Source organism: Cydia pomonella, chromosome 8, assembly GCF_033807575.1.
Source record: "Cydia pomonella isolate Wapato2018A chromosome 8, ilCydPomo1, whole genome shotgun sequence".
NCBI lineage: Eukaryota > Metazoa > Arthropoda > Insecta > Lepidoptera > Tortricidae > Cydia > Cydia pomonella.
Window position 1 is genome coordinate 2,991,016 of NC_084710.1, and position 20,626 is coordinate 3,011,641.

At 39.3% G+C, this 20,626-nt stretch overlaps 2 protein-coding genes and 1 long non-coding RNA gene across 3 annotated transcripts in view; 1 reads left to right on the top strand and 2 right to left on the bottom strand.

The window, feature by feature from the left end:
- Nucleotides 1-20,626, bottom strand: part of LOC133520260 (uncharacterized) — a 380,113-nt gene that overhangs the window by 105,012 nt on the left and 254,475 nt on the right. The gene's annotated exons all lie outside the window — the stretch shown is intronic.
- LOC133520392 (titin-like) lies at nucleotides 621-15,109 on the bottom strand. The gene is made up of 5 exons (XM_061854784.1): nucleotides 14,635-15,109; nucleotides 13,347-14,424; nucleotides 9,768-9,837; nucleotides 2,216-8,075; nucleotides 621-1,619 (listed from the first exon to the last, which is right to left on the bottom strand). The coding sequence occupies exons 2-5, from the start codon at nucleotides 14,402-14,404 to the stop codon at nucleotides 1,111-1,113; spliced, it is 7,497 nt and encodes a 2,498-aa protein (XP_061710768.1). The 5' UTR covers nucleotides 14,405-14,424; nucleotides 14,635-15,109; the 3' UTR covers nucleotides 621-1,110.
- On the top strand, nucleotides 15,322-16,694 carry LOC133520393 (uncharacterized). The gene is made up of 2 exons (XM_061854785.1): nucleotides 15,322-15,737; nucleotides 15,818-16,694. Exons 1-2 carry the CDS (start codon nucleotides 15,599-15,601, stop codon nucleotides 16,018-16,020), a joined length of 342 nt encoding a protein of 113 aa, XP_061710769.1. The 5' UTR covers nucleotides 15,322-15,598; the 3' UTR covers nucleotides 16,021-16,694.

Here is a 20,626-nt window from a genome sequence, read left to right on the forward strand (position 1 = left end):
GTCTCGCCCTTGTCTGATTGGGTCGGATTTTGACCGAGACTCAGTGAGAACCTCTCGACGAGTATCTACAGTCGCCATCAGATATATCAGAGCTGCCGAGGTGCTCAAAAATATCTGAACACGCACTTTAACGCCTTGACAATAGAGGTGTGTTCAGATACTTGTGAGCACCTCGGCCGCTCCGATATATCTGATGGCGACTGTACAGCCGGCATAAGATTAGATCAGACAACTTCGAACATCGATTAAGTATTCTGAAATAGGCTTCCTTCAAATCGACAGTGAACCCTTGCGAGCAGAGGCCCCTTATAACTAAACCTAAAGGGGTTAACTACACGTGTTATCGGCTCCTTATGAATGTAGTTAGTGGTGATTTTATACATAATAATATATATTTTACAGTACATATGGTGCTACTTTACCGCACTAGTGCGCAAATTAGCATATTACGTTACTGTGTCAAACATTTAAAGGGCCATATGTACTGTAAAACGTTGTACGATACATGTGCGAATAAGTAATTCGCCACTCGTGTCAATTTAAAACATCAACTCCCTTCGGTCGTGTTTTAATTTATCGCCACTCGTTTTGAATTTCCTATTTTTCGCACTTGTATCGTAATGTACTAGTTTTACACGCCCCTTATTATTTGAATTGGATTTTGTTTTGTTTCTACTCAGAAACACGATTTTGTTTTAAGAAAAAAAGTGTCTCAAGCTTTCCATATTTTTTTCTTTAATTTTTTTCTGGTTACCGTCATACAAAGTCCATGAATAATGGTAACGGGAAGAAAAAAATGGGACTGTTTTTTCTCTTGTGGGAGTCGAAAGAGCTCATCATTCTGAGTAGATAACAAGACTCAACAAAATAGTGATGTGTACAACTTTAATGCCACGCCTGTCGTGAGCAGCGCGTCATTGTGAAAGTTGATACTTATTGGGCTGCACGCCCTCGTCAACTGACGTCTTTGGCAGTCAGAGTCAAATAAAATGTTCCAAGTCTCAGTTTTAGGCCGCTAAAAACACCCAAGCAATGAGTAATTTTAACTATAATTTAAAGTACTCACTGAACACGAACAAGGGTCCCATAAAACGTGTAGTTACAAGAGCTCTATTTCCTCGACGGACGCTTATCGGGCAGCGGAATGCCGGTGTGTACGCGGCTCCTCGCACTAGCTGTTTTCTTCACCGATTTCCGAACACTGTCCATACCACTGACTACTTTCTTTTGCTCGACACTAACGTCTTTCCCACTCTTTTTTACCTGATCGACACTTTTTCGTGATTGCTCGACACTTTTCCGCGGGTGCTCGACACTACTGCTGGCGTCTTTCCCACTCTTTTTTACCTGATGGACACTTTTTCGTAATTGCTCGACACTTTTCCGTGATTGCTCTACACTTTTCCTCGGTTTCTCAACATCCTTAACACTTTTTTTTACCTGGTCGACACCTTTCCTCGTTAGGTCGGCAGTCGCCTTGCGGCTCGGCGGCGCTGCGTCGATGTCCCGCGGTCGGCGCACGCGCGGGGGTGTGTGAGCGAGAGAGGCGTGCCGTGCGAGCAGTGCAGCACTACTGAATAGTTGGCCACAGTCGCAGCGGTGCTCGGCCGCTTCTGTTCCTGTAAAAGCAAAAGTTGTTAGTGACAACTAACGAATAAGGGATTTGTCTAATAGTCCTAAGACCCACTGTCCTAGCCCTAGTAGCTACTTCTTCAATAAAATCTATACTATTTTTTTTTATACCACGACGGTGGCAAGCAAGCATACGGCCCGCCTGATACGCCTATTTCCACTTAATACGGTTACATTCCTTTTGTTTAATTCGATTTCAAAAATAAATTCAATCATATTTCCTGCACTATTGATTTCGTAATGAACTGACATTTTTTTCTTGTATGATGGTCCTTAGGATGATACAGAATTTGGTCTCCTCTAGGTAAGAGTGACTAGGTCGACCACATAAGCACAAAAGTTATTAGAATTTGCTTCAATTTTAAATATTTATAAAACTGCAAGCAGATATTTATACCTGATCAAATACATCTAAGGACAATATTGGTATTGTTACATTATTAGCACAGGAAGTTAGTTTTGATAAGGGCTTTTATATTAAATTTTCCTGTATTGTGCATAAAATCTACCAAAGTTTAAGTTTATTTTATGTCAAATGACATTTACAGTAAGATTTTTACCTATAACAAAGTTTGTTACTTACGTCGTTTAATTGGTTTCGCAGACGAAGGTTTAGCCTTGACGGTGGTCTTCCCTAGCGACTTTCGCTTCGCTATCGCACTAAGAGACTTTCTTTTCTCCGCCATCGTCTTCCTCCGTTTCGTATCTTCCGCCGGAGCCTGTAGCTTTTCCGGTTTCTCCGGAACAGACTTCGGGAAGGAGTACTTCACGTCGCTGTCATCGGAGTCTGTTGAAGGCACTTCTACTGTTATTTTGGGTTTGACCACCGGTTTGGGAGGAGAGGGAACGTCGTCAGCTTTGGCGCGGACACGCGGGATTTTAGGCGGGTGCTGGAGTAACGTTCGTCTACTGACTACGTCTTTATGTGGTTTCTCGAATGTTAGGGAACTGCGCTTTTTGGCGCGGATCTTCATGAAGGTTTTGCTTTCAGTCGTCTCTACAACTTTAAAGTACGGGTTGAACATGTAGCGGATTTCATCGTCGTCGCTGGAAGGCGCGGTTCGCTCGTCAGTAGGCGGAGCGACTTTCTGACGCTTCGTCACACTCGGCGCCACTTTATCTTTAGCGGGAGTTTTCTTCTTAGGCGTATCTTCGATAACTATGATCTCTTCTACTTGTTTGACTTTAGCTGGAGTTTCTACAGACTTTGCAACTTTGGGTGTTGGATTTTCTGGTGGCGGTGCTTTCTTTTCAACTGCTTTAGGCTCGATCTGTTTATCAACTTTCTCGACTGTTGGTACTATTGCCGGTTTAGGAGGATCTTCCTTTACCTGAGGTACTTCCTTTGGAAGATCAATTGGTTTTTCGGGAGGTTTTACTACTTTTTCCTCTACGGCTTTTGTTTCTACGTGTGGCTCTTTGACAGATTCTACTTCAGTTTCCTCTGGCAGTTCTGCTTTAGAACTCTCTTCAGCATTCTTTTCTTCAAGCGCTGCCGCTTTTTTGGCTGCCGATTGTCTCTTTTTCCTCAGACAAATGACCGTGTGTTTATTCAGTGAATGCTCGTTGGGGAACACCATGTAGCACAAATTGCATTCGTGGATAATGTCTTTAGTGGATAACGCACTTTTTACGCTCTTCTGATCATCGGATTTCTCGGAACTGGTCTCTAGATGTTGTTCTTTGTGTTCGATCAAATGGTGGAGCTTTCTGAAGGTTTTCTTGCAGATATCGCACTGCGGCGGCGGTGTCGGCTTCTCTTTCTCCTTTTCCTGGGTTATGGAGTTGGATCTTTGCCGGTTAATGCCATCATGGGTTTCTCTGTGCTCCACGAGATGGTGTAACTTTCTAAACGACTTGTCGCAAGGTTCGCAGCGGAAACCTGCACTCTGGTCATCTATCTTTGAAGCTTCGAGGTTTTTGGGAAGCTCCTTCTGTTCAGAAGATGTCTTCCTTAGTGCCCTCGACTGCACCGGGTTGTGGATCAGCCTGTGTTGCACCAAATGATGTAGTTTCCTAAATTCTTTCTTGCACGTCTCACAGCTGAATACTGACTTTTCTGTAGATTGGGGTTCGTTGGTCAGTTTCTTATCTTCTTTTTTATGCTGCAGCTTATGGCTGACCAGGTACGAAAGCTGTCTAAAGCTCTTGTTGCAAATTTCGCAAACGAGACTACTAGCCCTCGGGTTAAGTTTGGGTTTGATGGTCTTTCGGGGTTCAGTCTTTTTTGGTTCATCTTCTTTGACGTCAGTTTGGATCGGAATTACGTCGTCGCTCGAAGATGATTTACCAGAGTCTTTCGACTTTCTTTTACTGGGAGTTTTTCTGACTGGGGAGAGATCCACTTCATCGGGATCGTGTCTCGAATCTCGCTGTTTGGATTCACTGTCTCGCGATTTTGTTTCGCTCTCGCGCGACAGCCGCGAGCGGCGCGGACTGCGTTTCTCGGAATCGGATCGACTCGGGGACGGCCCGGTGCAGTGCTTGACGTGTTTGAACACGACATTTTCTGACCGGAACAGCTTGTTGCAGATGGGGCAGACAATCTTTTCGTTTATCTTTCCCATCGTCCAGTTCTCTTTGATCATGGAATCGTCGTCGCTAGAATCGTCGGAACTGCTGATATGTTTAGCGACTTTGGCATCGATGAGTCTCGGCTTTTTCTGGGGACTGACTGTAGTTTCTACCGCGGCATCGGGCAGAGGATTTTTCCTCGGCCTTCCACGGCCGCGTTTGACGGGGGTACTCTGCGAACTGTCCACACTCTGAACACTAGCGTTCAAGGTCTCTGATTGATCGAGCAGCTCGGCCGCCTTCACCAGGCTGTCTATAGCCGAAACTGGGTCAGTATGGAGAACAGCAGGCATGGGATTCGGTCGGATCTCTGTAGGTTCCTCGACGCTCCTTCCGAGCAAGTATGACTTCTTCGGCACGAGATTCTGCTTCCTCTCCGGCTTATCCTCAGTTTTCCGCTTCTTTTTAGGCGAGACCTCTATACCCAGGTCACTAGGCTCGATCAACTCTAAATCAGGGGTCTCAACAGGGGTGAGCACCTGCTTGCGTTGATGTTTGCTCTTAATTTTAACCTCCTCCTGCCTGTCGTCTATAGCATCAAGCATGTCCGAGTCGAGAGAATCTCCAGTTCCGACGGTGACGGCGTCCGGTTCTGGTGCACGCTTGGCCGGAGATAAGTCGCGGCCTTGGACGTTCAATTGAGTACTGTTAAATTCAGAAACGTTTGAATCTAAGTATACAACTTTGACCGGCTTGTCTTCTATGATAGTGATCGGGCTTTCAATACGTCGTTTCGCGCTCACCGATATCGCCGTCTGATATGCCAGTTGAAGCTTCGATTGATACTGCTTATTAGTTTCCACGGGAATATACTTGCTGGCAGCTTTGCTCGGATGATACTGCTTAACCGGTAGATGCTTGTGTGGTGACTTAGCTTTGGCTTCAGCAAGCATTTGTTCGTTTCGCGAAATCTTTTTCGGTGGCACGTCCCTCGGCACGACCGTTTGGATGACTTGGTGAGACTCTGTGATGGTTAGACGATCTTCATAAGTGACCGAATTGCGTCTCGCAAACTTGTCGAATTCCTTTTCCGTTATTATTTTGTCTTTACTCGTGTTCGCCTCGTGGGTCGGGACCGACTTCTCTGCCGTTTTAGGCGAGCTTAAATACGAAATCGAGGATTTTTCTTTAGTTTCTAGATTTATAACATCCTCGCTAAGTTTCTGCTGAGATTTAGGCAGAGGTAACAGATTGGGAATCTTGCTAACTTTCGGCGGTATACTCTGGGGTTCAGTTTTGGATAATATTTTAGAATCCGTGACGTATGGCCGCGGCAATTCGTGTGGCGGCCTCTCCACGAAAGGTATTCCGTGTAGTTCGTTCATCTTCATTTCAATAGCGTCCAAGAGAGTAGGCTGACTGTTAGTTTTTGGTTCAGGCTTTTTATCAACTTTCTCAATTATAGGTTTTTCTGTGACAGTAGGCATAATGGGTTCAGGGCTTTTTCCGGTTACCGCTTTATTGATAATACCTTCAATTGTTTTATCAATTAGGTGTTGATTATTTATTTCCTTTCTTTGTTCTTTTTTAGTAGTATTAGACGCAGCTGCTGCGACAATGGACTCTAACTGAAGCTTTTGTGGTTCTTGATCAGGTTTCTTTTCAACAATTGGTTTAGGTTTTACAACAGGGGCTTCAGGTTTCACATAAACTTTAGGTTCTATCTTAGTTAAAGTAGCAGGGGCCGTTTTGCTCGCAAACGCTTCGTTTTTAATATTTCCTTTATTTAATGACTCTTGAATTTTCACATGCGCATTATAGGTTTGCCTTTGACTATCGATCTTCTTTAGGACATCTCTTCTATTTAAATCATTTGGCTGCTTAATCTGGTTTGCATTAGAGATATTGACTGGCTTTGATTCTTTGATTTTGTTTAAAAAGTCTTGGCGATTCGCCTCAGTCCACTTGCCAAAGGGAACTGGTGCATGATTATTATTAATGGACTTTGGTTTTGAGTCAACTGCATTTGTTAATTTATGGTTAATTTCCCTTTTGGCTTCAGCAATATTTATAATTGGGGGTTTGATATCTGATTTGATTTGTGGTTTGATTAAACTTTGAGTATTTATTGGTAACCTGCTTTGTGGTTGCTCTTTACTGGGTAAAAATGACGTGATTTTTACATCTTCAGTATCTGCGATAGGTAATGCTTCTTTCTTTTCAAATTTCTTATCTGTTGATTCCCATTTAGCTATTGCATTCTCTGGTTTATTGTGCACGTTATTGACGATTAAATGATTTACTTTAGCTGTTGGGATCGATGGATCTAGGGCAGCTGACTTTGTTTCAGTGAAATTCTTTTCAATAGGTTTCATTACAACTGATTCTTTCACATTCGACGATTTTTCTATATTTTGATTTAATTTCTCTCGAGGTGTAGTTTGCTTTATTAATTCGTTTTGTATTATTTTAATATTATGGTTTAATTGAGTACCTTTAGGATTTGTGCCTTTAACTTCAATTTTACTAAAACTATTTGTTTTTAGTTCAGTTCCAGGTTTATGTTCTGTTGTAGGCATATCAGTTTTGATAGTGTTAGTGTTAAGATCCTTCACAGATGTTGCTATTGTTGTATCTGTTTTATCAGGTTTACGCTTGTCGATATTATGATCTGTCGTGAAATTTATTGCAGTAGCATTTATCGAGCTCGAGTTGCCTGTCTGAATAGTTTCTGCAACACTTTCTTTTTTTATGATGGAAGTTGTAGGTTTGATTTCTCCTGTTTCCAAAACGTTCTTCATTTGATTATTAATAATTGTTGATTTCATTTCAACAGCCGCCGCTACTGTTTCTACTTCTGGTTTCTGTAATTCCCATTTATCAGGTTGGCTTTCAATAATCTGCTCTTCTATAACTAATGCATCTTCATCAACTTCCATGTCATCTGATTCAATGATTTCGGTAGGTGACACTGGCTTCACTTCAGGTTTATCATTTATGGACGTTTTAACTATGGAATTATCAATCTCCATAGGTACGCTAGTAGGCGCAAACGAAAAACTAGTTGATATTTCTTTTTCTTTTGCATCTGTACGTGTAGTTGGTAATGGTTGCTTGGGGGTTAAAGGTTGCTTTTCTTCGGTTTTATTACCCTTACTTATACTTGTGGTTGAAATTTCAACCTCACTTGTACTTGGAGCATTTGGTTTTTTAGAATTGTTTTCAGGTTCATCTTTTTTCATCTTTTCCTTGTCCTTATTCATTGGTACTTTAACTGATTCCATTAGTTTTCCTATCATCAAAACTTTCGCTTCATCTTCATTTAGTTTCGCAACCTCTACTTTATCACTAGTTTTGACATTAGAACTGCAAGGGATTTCATCTGTTTTCTTGTCAATTACATCAGGCACTATTTCCTTTGTGACTATGCCAATATGCTTTTTGTCAGGACTGTCCTTATCTACTGGTTTATTAACAGCTGGTGTTTCATCAGTTGTTTTATCAGGACTAGCAACATCCTTATTTTTAGATGTTGAGGGTGATTCCAAAATCTTTTGTTTGCAATTGTCTGTGTGGACTTCTATAGTCTTCTTGATGTTGTCTGAATGTCTATTAGGATGTAGTTGCTGGTCTACCATAGTTTTAGTTAAAGGAATCCCTTCCTTGTTAGGAGTGGAATGGACCATGAGGGGGGACTTCCTTGATTCGCTGAATTTGACCATTTTTCCATTCATGTTTCGTTCTGTTCTATCAGCTTGTGACTCTTTAGGCTCCGTGTCTTGTTTAGATGTGGACGCAACGGGAGCGTCTTTGTGAGTTGTAGTATCCTTCTTTTCACCTTTTTTGCTTGTGCTTGGTTCACAAACAACCGGCTTGTTGTCGTCTTTTGACGTGCTTGGGGCAGCTGGTGTTGGTCTTTCTCTAATAGGCTGCAAGATGAAAACAAATATGTTAGGTATATGTCATCCAAACCTTGCTGTAAATGGCTAAAGGGAATATTACTCAAAACTCAGTGTAGAGGGTGTTACTAGAACAAACACAGAGCCTACCGCGAAACACGAAAATCGAACTATCGTTATCTACCTCTTTATTACTCTAGCGTATTCAAGCGATAGAGGCTGATTACGCAATTTCGATTTTTGCGTGTCGCGGTAGTCTCTCTGTAAACAAATCTCCTTGTATTCCTTGATGCATCAGTCATAGTGAAAACTTGACAAAAAACTGTTCAAAGGCATAGTATATTTAAGTTAATCTATGGTTATATGGCGGCAGAACATTGCAGTAATACCCCCTTTTATAGGTATTTGGATAAATTAAAAATATGTAACTGTAAAAGTTATATTTTCATGACTATGAATTAACAGATATTCAATTTGTATTAGATTGGACTATTGCTATACCCCTGTCTGTATATTGGACGAGAATTCTCACCAAGAGAAGGAGGACTGAGGCAGGACAATAAACGCAGCCTCACATGGAATACTGTTCTCATCTATGGGCAGGGGCACCCCAGTACCAGCTTCTCCGTCTGGACCGCATCCAACGAAGAACGACTCGAATTGTCGACTGCCAGCGTATTTCGGATCGGCTTGACTCCTTGGCGCTGCGTGGCGATGTGGCCTCGCTCTGCATTTTCATGTATAACGGGGAGTGCTCCAAGGAATTGTTCGGATTAATCCCTACCGCTTCTTTTCGCCATCGCCCTACGCGACAACATTTCCATCCTCACCACTTAGATGGTTGGCAGTCCTCAACTGTGCGTTACTTCAGGGACTTTCTGCCTCGCACAGCTAAACTGTGGAATGAACTGTCGCCTCCGGTATTTCCGGACCGATACGACCTTCAAACCTTCAAGAAAAGAGCGTACTCCTATCTTAAAGGCCGGCAACGCACTTACAACCCCTCTGGTGTTGCAGGTGTCCATGGGCATCGCTTATCATGATCCGTTTGCTCGTTTGCCTCCTCTATCATAAAAAAAGACCTCGCAAGTGTAATTAGGTTAGGAGAGGAACAGAGGATCATCAAATTTCGTCAATCAATCATTAAATTATAACAATTTGCCACACTAGAAACGCGAGAGCGCGTTACCATGCGGCTTATCAGAATCACATTCCTAATTGGCCAGTCCTACTGGGAGTAGGTCGAGACTGCGAACCAATTCGGGAAATTCGACAAATACGTAACATTAAGCTATTTTTGGAGAGCCTAGCAGGCCAATTCGAGTCTTAGTTATTCGATCTCATTCCAATATGATACTGATCTCTCATTGGAATGAGATTGAATCACTGAAAACCTGAATATGCCTGTAGGTCTCCATTGTAGCGTTGACGATAGCCGCGCGCCGCCGCGTACATGTCGCGCGAGTGACTGACTATAAATACGTAAGTTAAACCGTAAATTTAGCGTAACGACTCACAACAATTGAAATTCGACTACACGAAAGTTCGATTTTCAACGTTCGGACGGAGCTCACCGGGCAGCCGCCGGCGCGGCCCCCCGCCGCGCTGCAGGCCCGCGCGCCGCGCCGCGCCCGCGCGCCGGCCTCGCGCGGCCGGCTCCGCGCGGCGCCGCTCCCGGCGTGGACCCAGCTGTCACAATAACACTTTATCAAAATATCTTACCGTCTCTTGGGGCACTATGACTACTTCTTGTATTTCTTCGTAAACTTCTAAATTGCCTTCGGCGTTTTCTCTATAACAACAGAAAAAAAAGAAAATTAAAACAAAATAATGAAATAAATAAAACAAGAGGTAAAGAGGTGTGGTTAGTTTTAAATCGGACTCTTTGGATGTTGTATTTTGCTTTTTATGGGGATTTTTATATTGCCTAGTCTTTTTTTTATGTAATTAAGTAAACTTGTGCCCTTTTTACATTAAACATATGAAAATACACATACATGCACAATTGTTAATTGCACAGTGCATTCCAAAGAGTGTTCAAGCTATTACTTATTAATTTTAGTTATTTATTACTTAGATTCTGAAAATTAATTTAATTAATTATTTTTTTAAACATAACCATGTGATTACCATCAGATTGAAAATTGGAATCAGAATGGCTTCCCAGCATTCTCAGAAGTATTAAGATGACAACTTGTCTTGGCTAGTCAGTAGTTACCCTATAAAGCCCTGTGGTCCTTGGTTAAAGGCTATTTATTTGTGTGATGGGCATGGATATTTGTTTCTGAGTTATGAGTGTTTTCTATGTAGTTACGTATTTAAATAAATAAATATTATAGGACATTATAACACAAATTGACTAAGTCCCACAGTAAGCTCAATAAGGCTTGCGTTGAGGGTACTTAGACAATGATATATAAATATTTTATAAATACTTAAATACATAGAAAACACCCATGACTCAGGAACAAATATCCATGCTCATCACACAAATACATGCCCTTGCCAGGATTTGAACCCGGGACCATCAGCTTTGTAGGCAAGGTCACTACCCACTAGGCCAAACCGGTCGTCCAATCTCGTATTTATATATATATATATATATATATATTTGAGCTTATTGTGGTGCTTAGTCAATTTGTGTAAAAATGTCCTATCCTAAATAAAAACACTAAAATGGTGGCTCCAGGTATCAAAATGATTGACAACATAACAAATAAATACTGAAATATCAAGTTTCCTCATTACTATGCACAAGCAGTCACAAAGTAAGTAAAAACAATGCATATATTTCATTACTCATGTTGATGTATGTGATTATGTGTATTTCCATATTTTTCTTGGTTTAATTATAACTGCCACTTGTTAAGTTTCTAACTTCTTTATTTTTCAATGAAAGGTTCTTGACATACTATTCGTTCAGGATTATTTATGATGATTTTATCAGACACATGAAAGGTTATTGACCTTGTGTAAATAAATATCAGATAAATGTGTGTGTTTGTGTATTAGAAAAGTCAGGAGATATACACCTATATATGTCAGACTACGTGTATTGTGCCGTATACAAATAAAAAGAGTATGACATAATCATTAGGCGGGTCCACACAGCGAGCATACGCGCGAGGCAATTTCCTCGCGCACAATACGGCCATTGTAGACGTGCCTCGGCCGAGGCGGCGAGTGCGTGTTCCTCGCCCGAGCGCGTCGCCTTGGCTGAGGCACGTCTACACTGGCCGGTTTGTGCGCGAGGAGATTGCCTCGCCTATTGACATATATCTGAGGACAGGCCTTACGGGCAATAAAAATGGGACCAGTACAGCGGTGTCACGCACACGAATTCAAGCCAATCGTGCAGTCTAACGCCACAACGCGATTGGTTGATGACTTCGCATAACGCGCGCGATTGGGCGCAACTAGTTGCGTTAGTTGCAGATTGGCTCGAATTCGTGAGTGACACAACTTAACTAGCAGGCCTGTCCTTAGATATATGTCCGATATCAGACCAAGTACTTGTTAGGATCATTAGGTTTTAATTCCCTTGCGGTAAGACGCAATTGCAATCTCCTGGTGACAGCATGTGGAGTTTTACGTGGCGAGACAGACTGTCCTGAACTGGTAGGAAGAACTGTTAGACTCACTATTCCATTTGTGCCCAAAAATCTCCTGCGACCGCGAAGTCACAAGCTTTTGGCCGTCCCAATTACACGCACTGTAGCATATAAAAACTCGCCAGCTGTGCGGGCTCTAAGGCTGTTGACCTCTCTTCTGTCATGGGCACCAGATTGTGATATGTTTGCAAGTCGATGGACGGCTGTGTATCAGATATGTTTGCGGTATTGCGAGGTGATGGACGAAAGTTGATTGTGATCTGTTTTCCTATTGTGTAATCCTATTTTATAATCTAAATTCTACAGTGCTGTGGTCTCGACTGTAATGCTGTATATTATTATGTTTCAAAATAAATAAATAAAAATAAATGTAAATGGAAAGAATATAATACATACATTGTGGTTTCTAGCAATGCAATTCAAAACATCCAATAGCTAAGTGCTATAAAATGTGCTGCACATATTTTATCCAGTAAAATTAAATATAAACAAAATTAATTAATAAGTAAAACAATACCTACTAATATAAAATATTATATCAATAAAAAAAAAAACAGGTAAATGTTACACTTAATAAGACTTCAACAGTTTGGCCAAAGAGAATTTGAAATAGAGGTGGATTGATAAAGTAAACTTTGTAGCCACAGAAAATTTACTGCCATCTTTCGGCACATGATTAAAATTTTAGAACACCATTTGACTTTATTCCTCATTCTTTCAATGATGTGTTAAATATCCAAAAGTGGCACCATCTAATAGAGCATAGGCCAAAGGCATGGCGGCATCGTTTCAAGCAATACAAAGTTTATTCAAATCCACCTTTATTTCACATTCCCTTTGGTATTGCAAAAAATAGTCATTTTAACATGTAATACGAAGTTTAAAATGTAGTAGAACGAAATTTGCACCTTAGCTCATAGTTTGAGTATAGTAGAATATAATTATTGAGATTAAACATTGTATATGCAAAGTTTCGAATTATAGTTTAAAAATAAAGAAAATAATTATGGATTCCTGCATCCTCCCCAGTTTAACTTACGGATGCCAGACATGGGTCTTCACTGAGAAAGTTAAAGAATAAATTTTATCTTGCCAACATGCAATGGTAAGAAGCCTTTTGAAATTAAGAAGAATAAATAAAGTAAGAAACACAGATATCCATAAGAAAACCAAACTGACAGACACACTACAGTTTAGTTTAAGACAAAAATAGAGATGGGCTGGACATTTGGCTAGATACAAAGACAAGAGGTGGACTATTCAAACAGCCAAATGGAAAGGTCCACTGGACAAACAGAACTTAGGTAGATAAAGAAAGAGATGGGTTAATGACATAATAACAATAGCAGGAAAGAATTGGGAAAATACTGCTGAAGACAAAGAAAAATGGAAGATGGAGGAGGCGTTTACCCTTAAGGGATCACACATCATAGAAATATATTAAAAGAAAAGTCAATTTTCTAAGAGATGTGTGAGAACATAATTTAAATAATAATATGCAGTTTCATCAAATTCACAAATTACAAGCTCTGATGGATGATTAGATGTTGTTAGTAAAAGTACCTTTGTTATCAAAATTTGATTAAAAATATGAGTTATTACTTACATACACAATTACACATCATGGATTTATTATTTTGTTGCTTTTTAAGAAATGGTTGAAATTCATTAATAAGTATGCAAAACTCACCGGACTTTAAGAAACTTGAAGCTAGGCTCCTCCTCCTGCGGCTCCTTGACTATCTGCACCGCAGCCAGCTCATCCTGACCCTCCTTCCGGTACAAGTACAACCCGGTCCCAATGCTTATAGCTGCCACATTGTTCCCATCAATTTGCAGAACAACCTCCGTTCTATCTTCTTCTGCATTATTATCAGGTATGTTTTCTTCACTGTTATCATTTGGAAGATTCGCCTCGCCATTATCATTGGGTAAATTGGCCTCTGCTATTTCTGCTTCGTTGTCAAGATTGGCAATCTGCTCTGCATCATTGTCTAAAGGAAGATGAGCAATTTCTGCTAATTGTTCTTCACCATTAATTGGAATATTTGCCTCTACCTCTTCAACAAGGGCATGGCCTAACAGACCAGGGTTTAATGAAGGCTCGGCATTGACTGGGGGCTCGTCTGCCACCTGTTGCGCAATCTCCATTGGTTGCCCATCAACCCTGTCCATGGAAATTTCAGCTGGTAGCTTTAAACTTGATTGCTTACTTAACTCATTGTTATCTTGCAAAGGAAGACAACTTTCTGGTAGCTTTTCAGATCCAACCTTACCTTGCAATATACTAGAACTTTCCACCTTCGAAGTAGAAGCTTTTTCAACCTCATTAAGCGGCAAACCAGAACTTTCAGGAGACTTCAAGTTGGGAGATTTGTCAATTTCAACATTATCATCTATCACAAGTTCATTGCCATCATATGAGTTATCATTATCATCAAAGATGTTGACTCCACCAGACAGAATGTTAGCAGCCTCAATTTGTTTACCAATCTTATAGTCTATTTTTCCAATTGGAGACAGATTGGAGAAGCAGTCGGAAGCGTTGAGACTGGACTCCGCGCTTGCCGTCGCCAGTGACACATCTTTGGTGATGTCGTTGTCAAAGGAGTCGTCTTCTGAGAGAGAGTAGTACTTGGAGGGCGTGTCGTTGGCCGTGAGGAAGGAGTCGCCGGCCCCGGAGCCGTCCAGCGACGAGTCCCGCGAGCCGCCTGCGCCGCCGCCGCGCAATTGGTTCAATCTATCCATTCCCACACTTCATCTGCAAACTAAACAATAACATCAATTAGCCTTCTAATACCAAACAAAAAAGATTGCTTTTTTACCATCCATCTCTCAAGAGAAAATATAAAAACAACCCCCACTACGCCAAATTAGCACCTAGGTCAACAGCGAAGCATTATACGAAACATTAGTGGAGCAAACGATAATGGAACTATGTGACACTTATGATAAACATCCGAGGGAATTGGACGTACCAAGTTAATATTTGCTAGAATAAGGTCTTGCTAAAATCTCAGTGAAAAGAGCTTTGTTAGATATCTGATGATATGGAAGAATAATAATATTTTTGTAATAATTTACGTAAAACAACAATAATGAAACACATCGAAGTAAAGATGGACGCGAATTAGCAATGTTGCCGTTATTCAGGACGTCAAAATGAGATTACGGGACTTGATAGTGATTGACAGGTATTAAAAATATCGATTAGGTATCTATTTAAAAAATTATACATATTATAATTAAACTTTTGAATACAATGCTGCAGCTGAATAGTAATATTTCAAATCATCACAGAAAAAAAAATCTTAATTTTGTATTGTGTGTACTTTAGAACAAAATACGTAAACGGTGAACATATTGTCCAAAAATATTATAAACAATTATGTAATCGATTAAGACTTGATCGATTTACTGCAGCAATCTTATCTTTAATCTGGCAATACACGGCCCTACTTTTCTATTCCTCAAAAAATATTATGTTGTTGGTAATAATGATATTAAACGGATCAACGGTTTTAAAACTGTCTTAAACAATCTAGACGGTTCAAGAAGACTTTCTTGTCTTTATTTTCATTGCTCATCTGGCAGTGTCTGGCACTTTTATATAGTAATAAAAACATTTTTTTTTCTCATTTTACATCTAACACTTAATAGCCTGCATTAGTCATAAAATTTCCAAGTCATTTCTCACAATAATGACGCAGTTTATAATAGATTTCAACATCAAAACTGTGTAAGAGATTTGGTCACTTCCTTCTACTCGAACTCACTACAATTGTCTGTCTTTGTCAGTGTCATTGTTGCGTCAATCGCGTCAGTTTGCTCAGCAAAACGTTATTTCAAAAAGTGTTTTCTTCGTAGTAATTTTGTTGTTTTGTAGACCAAGTTATCAAATAACAATTAAGTAATTGCTCCTTAATAGTGACAAAACTAACAATGGCCCCTCGAGAAAGTATAAAAGCCACTCCTAAGGTGCAGCGCACCGTATCGAAGACCAAACCGAAGGCGTCGCCTATTTCGACCATCAAAAAGACCATGGCTACTAGGAAACTAGTGGACGCAACTCAAATTAAAGGTATTTATTTTGTTAATTACGTATTTATTTACATAATTAGGTATTTATTTACATCACAGTCAATCATTTTGTGCTTACAGTAAATAACACAACAGTAAAGACCCGCTCCAGTATGGCGCCGCCTTGTACGCCAAAGTCTAAAGAGTCGAAGCCGGCTCCCGCACCCAGCAGTGTCACCAAGAGTGCCAAGAAGGTCCGAAAACCAAAAGCCGCCCACTCTGGAGTCCCTGTGCCCAGCAAAATGCTCAAACTAATGAAGTTACAGGCTGCAGGAGGTTTATAATAACATTTATTTTTAACATTTTCCGCCGTAGTCTGATATATAAGACATATAATATCCAGCTCATTTTGCCATAGTATAAGACAAAACTTCATGTAACATCATACCGGTGGTGATATGAGCATGCATGATGGAAAATCCTAAGCGGTTAAAAGATTAAGAAGTTTCTATTATAGTGTAATTAAGTTGATTCCTGATCAGGTATAACAGGATATCATCAAAACATTTCTTATCTAACTTTTATATTTGTTTTAACTGTAAACAAATTACATGATACAGTTGCTGGCCTCTTTCTTCCTCTTTATGCATATTAATGGAGACCCGACTTTACTGTAATGCCTATTCAATAATGGCTCTTTTCATCAACATTTTAAATTACTCATGACAGTACCAAATAGTATACTTGCTGTTTAGGACAGACATTAGTGTAGGACATAACTGTGATGTCAAATACCTTACAAATTTACTTCAGCAGAGCAATCAAACTGGGTCCCTATGTATAGAATTTGCATGCAGTGACCTAATTATATTTTTCTTAGCTTAATTTTGTAGGGTTATTCCTAGAACTTTATTTCCATACAATCATACAATACAGTTGGCAGTGAACTAGACAGGCTACCAGTTGTGGTGGTAACTATACACCCTATATCACAAAAATAATAAAATCCAAGAATAGCCTCCTAAGGCAAAAAATATTTGCCAATGAAATTTGAACCCATAATGCTAGAAATAAAGTTGATTTTGTTTTGTTTGAAAATTTAACGAAACAAAACAAATGCAACTCTATTCCAATTGCAGATATTTCATCAAACTTATTAATAAGTACTAAGTACTAGTGAAAGTACTAGTGCTTGACGCTGCACTAGTTAACGATATGGGCACTTTATTTCACGGATATATAGGTTAAATTTGAACAACGAAGATTTTTCTGTATTCAAACTTAATCCTTGTCACTTTGACATAAAGTGCCCATGTCCAGTACTAGTGCAGCGTCGAGCACTAGGACTTCTTCCTTATAATAGGTAGGCATGTGAGTCTCAGGAGGTAGACACATCTAATCTAAAACAAATAACTTGATTTTATTCTCAGCTGTATACAATTTTAATTTATAAATTATTTTTTAATGAAATCACACTTATCAATGTTTTATCTTTTTTCATAGTTGATTGTTTCTATTTTATTTCTCAACAAATAGCAAAACTTTTTTTCTTAAACAATCTTAAGACAGAATTTAAGTGGTACATTCAAGTGATATTTTAGTGCATGGTAGATTTAGTTTTACTTACAACTCTTATAGTTACTAATGATTTCTTTGCCTTGCCCTGTAAAGTACCTAATAGAATAGACATTTATAATTTATATTATATGCCACCAAATTTTCATTACAATGTCTACTCTTAACTTATTTAATACTTGCGACCAGCCGATACTCTGTATCTTTAAGTATTTAAATAAAAGTAAACAAACAATTTGTAAATTTTCGGGTAGTTATAACATTTATTAGTTAACCAACCAAGTACAAAACCGGCTGGATCTGTCACTGAACGATCTGACATTAACCAACATTATTTGATCATGTAATGTTTTCATCTATACTTAACTGGCTTGCGTAGCCATTTGAGGGTAGATTTTTTTTACTTTTATTTAAATATCTAAAGATACAGAGTATAGGCTTCGCACGGTTTACACAAAACCTTAACGAATTGTACACCTAAACCTTCCTCGAGAATCGCTCTATTGATAGGTGGAAAATGCATGAAAATCTGTTCAGTTTATCGTGAACATAGACAAATAGTGATGCTGATTATGATTAGGCGGGTCCACACAGAGCGAGCACACGTGCGAGGCGGGCAGTGTATACGTGCCTCGGCCGGTTTGTGCGCGAGGAAATTGCCTCGCACGTAGGCTCGCTCTGTGTGGACCCGCCTATTGAAGATGTCATAACACAGATTTATTTTTGTAACTTACCTCTTTGACTATAACTGTTGAAATAAACAGATTTAAATTCTTTAATTTTACAAGTCACAAAACGATCCACAGAAATCTTTCGTAAATAGAACCTTGTTAAAGTCATGCATAGTTATTTAGCCTATAAATCAAATTGACTATACTTTGTCATGTGCCATAGACATATGCAGATCAGCTTAATTTATACAATATAATTAATCATGTTAATTATATTAGATGAATATCAAATTAGTATAACTAAATAGACAATGTTTCACATTAATAATATTCTAGTTATTGGTGTTTGAAACAATATAAACGGTCTGGCTCTGTATTCAAATAAAATTACGCTCTCATTTCAAAACGACATGTTGAAATTATAACATGAAACAGGGAAGTAATCATATGTATTTATTATATGTGGTATTTTTATGTATATTTATATTTTTAACTTAAAACTATATTTTTATGCGTGATATGTGATACTGTTCTAATATCTACGTAATCTCATATTGGCACTACCCGTTTATTGTTGTAAGTTATTGTTTCCTGCTACCCAAAGGTTGTCTGGAAGAGATCGTTTTTTAGCGATAAGACCGCCTGTTGTTACCTAATTGTAATTGTGTTCTCTTTGTATTCTCCTTTTCAACATGTGGTGTACAATAAAGAATATTTATTATTATTTATTATTAATCATTGGCCCAAATCCAAAATTTAATGTGGGCAAGGTACATTTTGCGAGGCCCTCTGGGGGCCGAATCAAGCATAAACCATTGGGGTGCGAGGCTACTCGGACCGCGAAGCCGTAGGCGGTGGCCCACGCCGCCTACGCCTAACGCCGTCCATGGAAGTAATGTTATAATCTCAAAATGTCGTCACATCATGAAAAAACTTCCAATTCCAAACATAGACACGTAGATATAATAATATGATAGGTACGTAAATATTCATGCTAAGTTTTAAAATAATAGCATAACCTCGATTGTGTTATTTATTATTTGTACTAAATTTGACAAAAACTAAGTTTATATTTTACTAGGATGCATAGTAGGTTTTGTACCCAGGCATAATTATGTAGCTTTTACATAATTTTACTAGCGTTTTCTTAGGTGATATCGTCATTTAGTCTAATGTCCTTTATTTTCCATGTGCAGCATATGTGACATTATCTATGAAAAGGGACCTTATTGTCGATGGCGCTTACGCCGCACTGCGTAGCGCGGCGTTGTTTATAATATGGGAGCATCGTTGTTAATGGCGTAAGCACCACCGACAATAAGGCCCCTGTTCATAGATAATGTCACATATATACCCTTAAGACATGCAGTCACAAATGCTCGCCACACGACTACATTAATAATGTTCGAACTAGCCTTCAGTGCTCTATTGATTCAACTTGCAATTATTATTTCCAAAAGTCTTGCCAAGAATGTACAGTCAGCTGCAACTATACCAGGCTCCATGCGCGTGTAAAATATCCAAGGGACTACCGCGACCACCGAAAAGTTCACAAATTGCGGGCATCTTTCTCTTTTACTCCAGTTAGGCATAAATAGAGTGACTGAGAAATATGCCCGCAATTTGGGAACCTCGGTTACGACCTGAGGACTTAGATGCACGCTGCTCGTATGCGAACTGTACACGTTGACTGTTGACGTTGACTGGAAATAGTTATTTGTTTTACAAGGGGGCAATGTTGTTATTTAACCGCTCGTGCTAAAATTGATAAGAGTCACACCAAGACAAGTATTCTGTATTCTATCAAAATCGTTGCCAACTTAGTTTGGTCTGACTAACTATACCCGACCAAGCGAAAAATTCAAAAATTGTGGAATCTTGAGCGATGCGGGTGTTTCAAGGCACGAGGGTTAAACAAATTTTGCCCCCGAGTGAAACTCAATTTTTTCATCACACCAACTCGAGGAAAATATTAACTGTAAAACAAAATCAATTCAAATCAAATCACAATGAACGTCATTAAATATTTATCATACAAAAACATCATTTAAAAGTCAAGTCTACCAGCCTACATATAAGGAAAGAACTCAAAATTTGCATCAGTTTACTTTGCCCCACATGTGGATAAAATGCAACTTTCACCAGTTGGCGTGGTGAATTGTATTTTATTGTTTAGGTACTCGACAACTTACATGCCTTAAATATTGTCTATCTTTAATTACGTTTACGTCAAATTTTACGTTTAAGTACTTAGTGTACAAATTATGCCATTTTAGTGTAAAATACAGATTACCTGATAATATTTAGGCTTATGATTGTGAATAAATTTTAAGAATGATATACCTAAGTATTTTATTTCAATATTCATACGGTTTGCACGACGGATCTGAAATGTATGGGAAGATCCGGATCCAGATCTGGATAATTTAATCCATTTCTGACCCGGATTGCAAACCCTAAATATGCATCTGGCATGGCCAGTTTCGGCCTTATTTTTTCGAACAACTATATCGATCACACTGGACTCCATTCCTGCCCAGTCAGTAGCGTACGCCGTACAGTCTTTTTACGCAAATTCGCACGTCGCTCCGGTATGATAATATCTATTACTTATTCTGTTGACGCTGTCTGGCTCACACACCGGAGCAGCGTACGGGTCCGCATCGGCTCGAAAGGATTGAGCAATAGGGAACTATAAGAAATC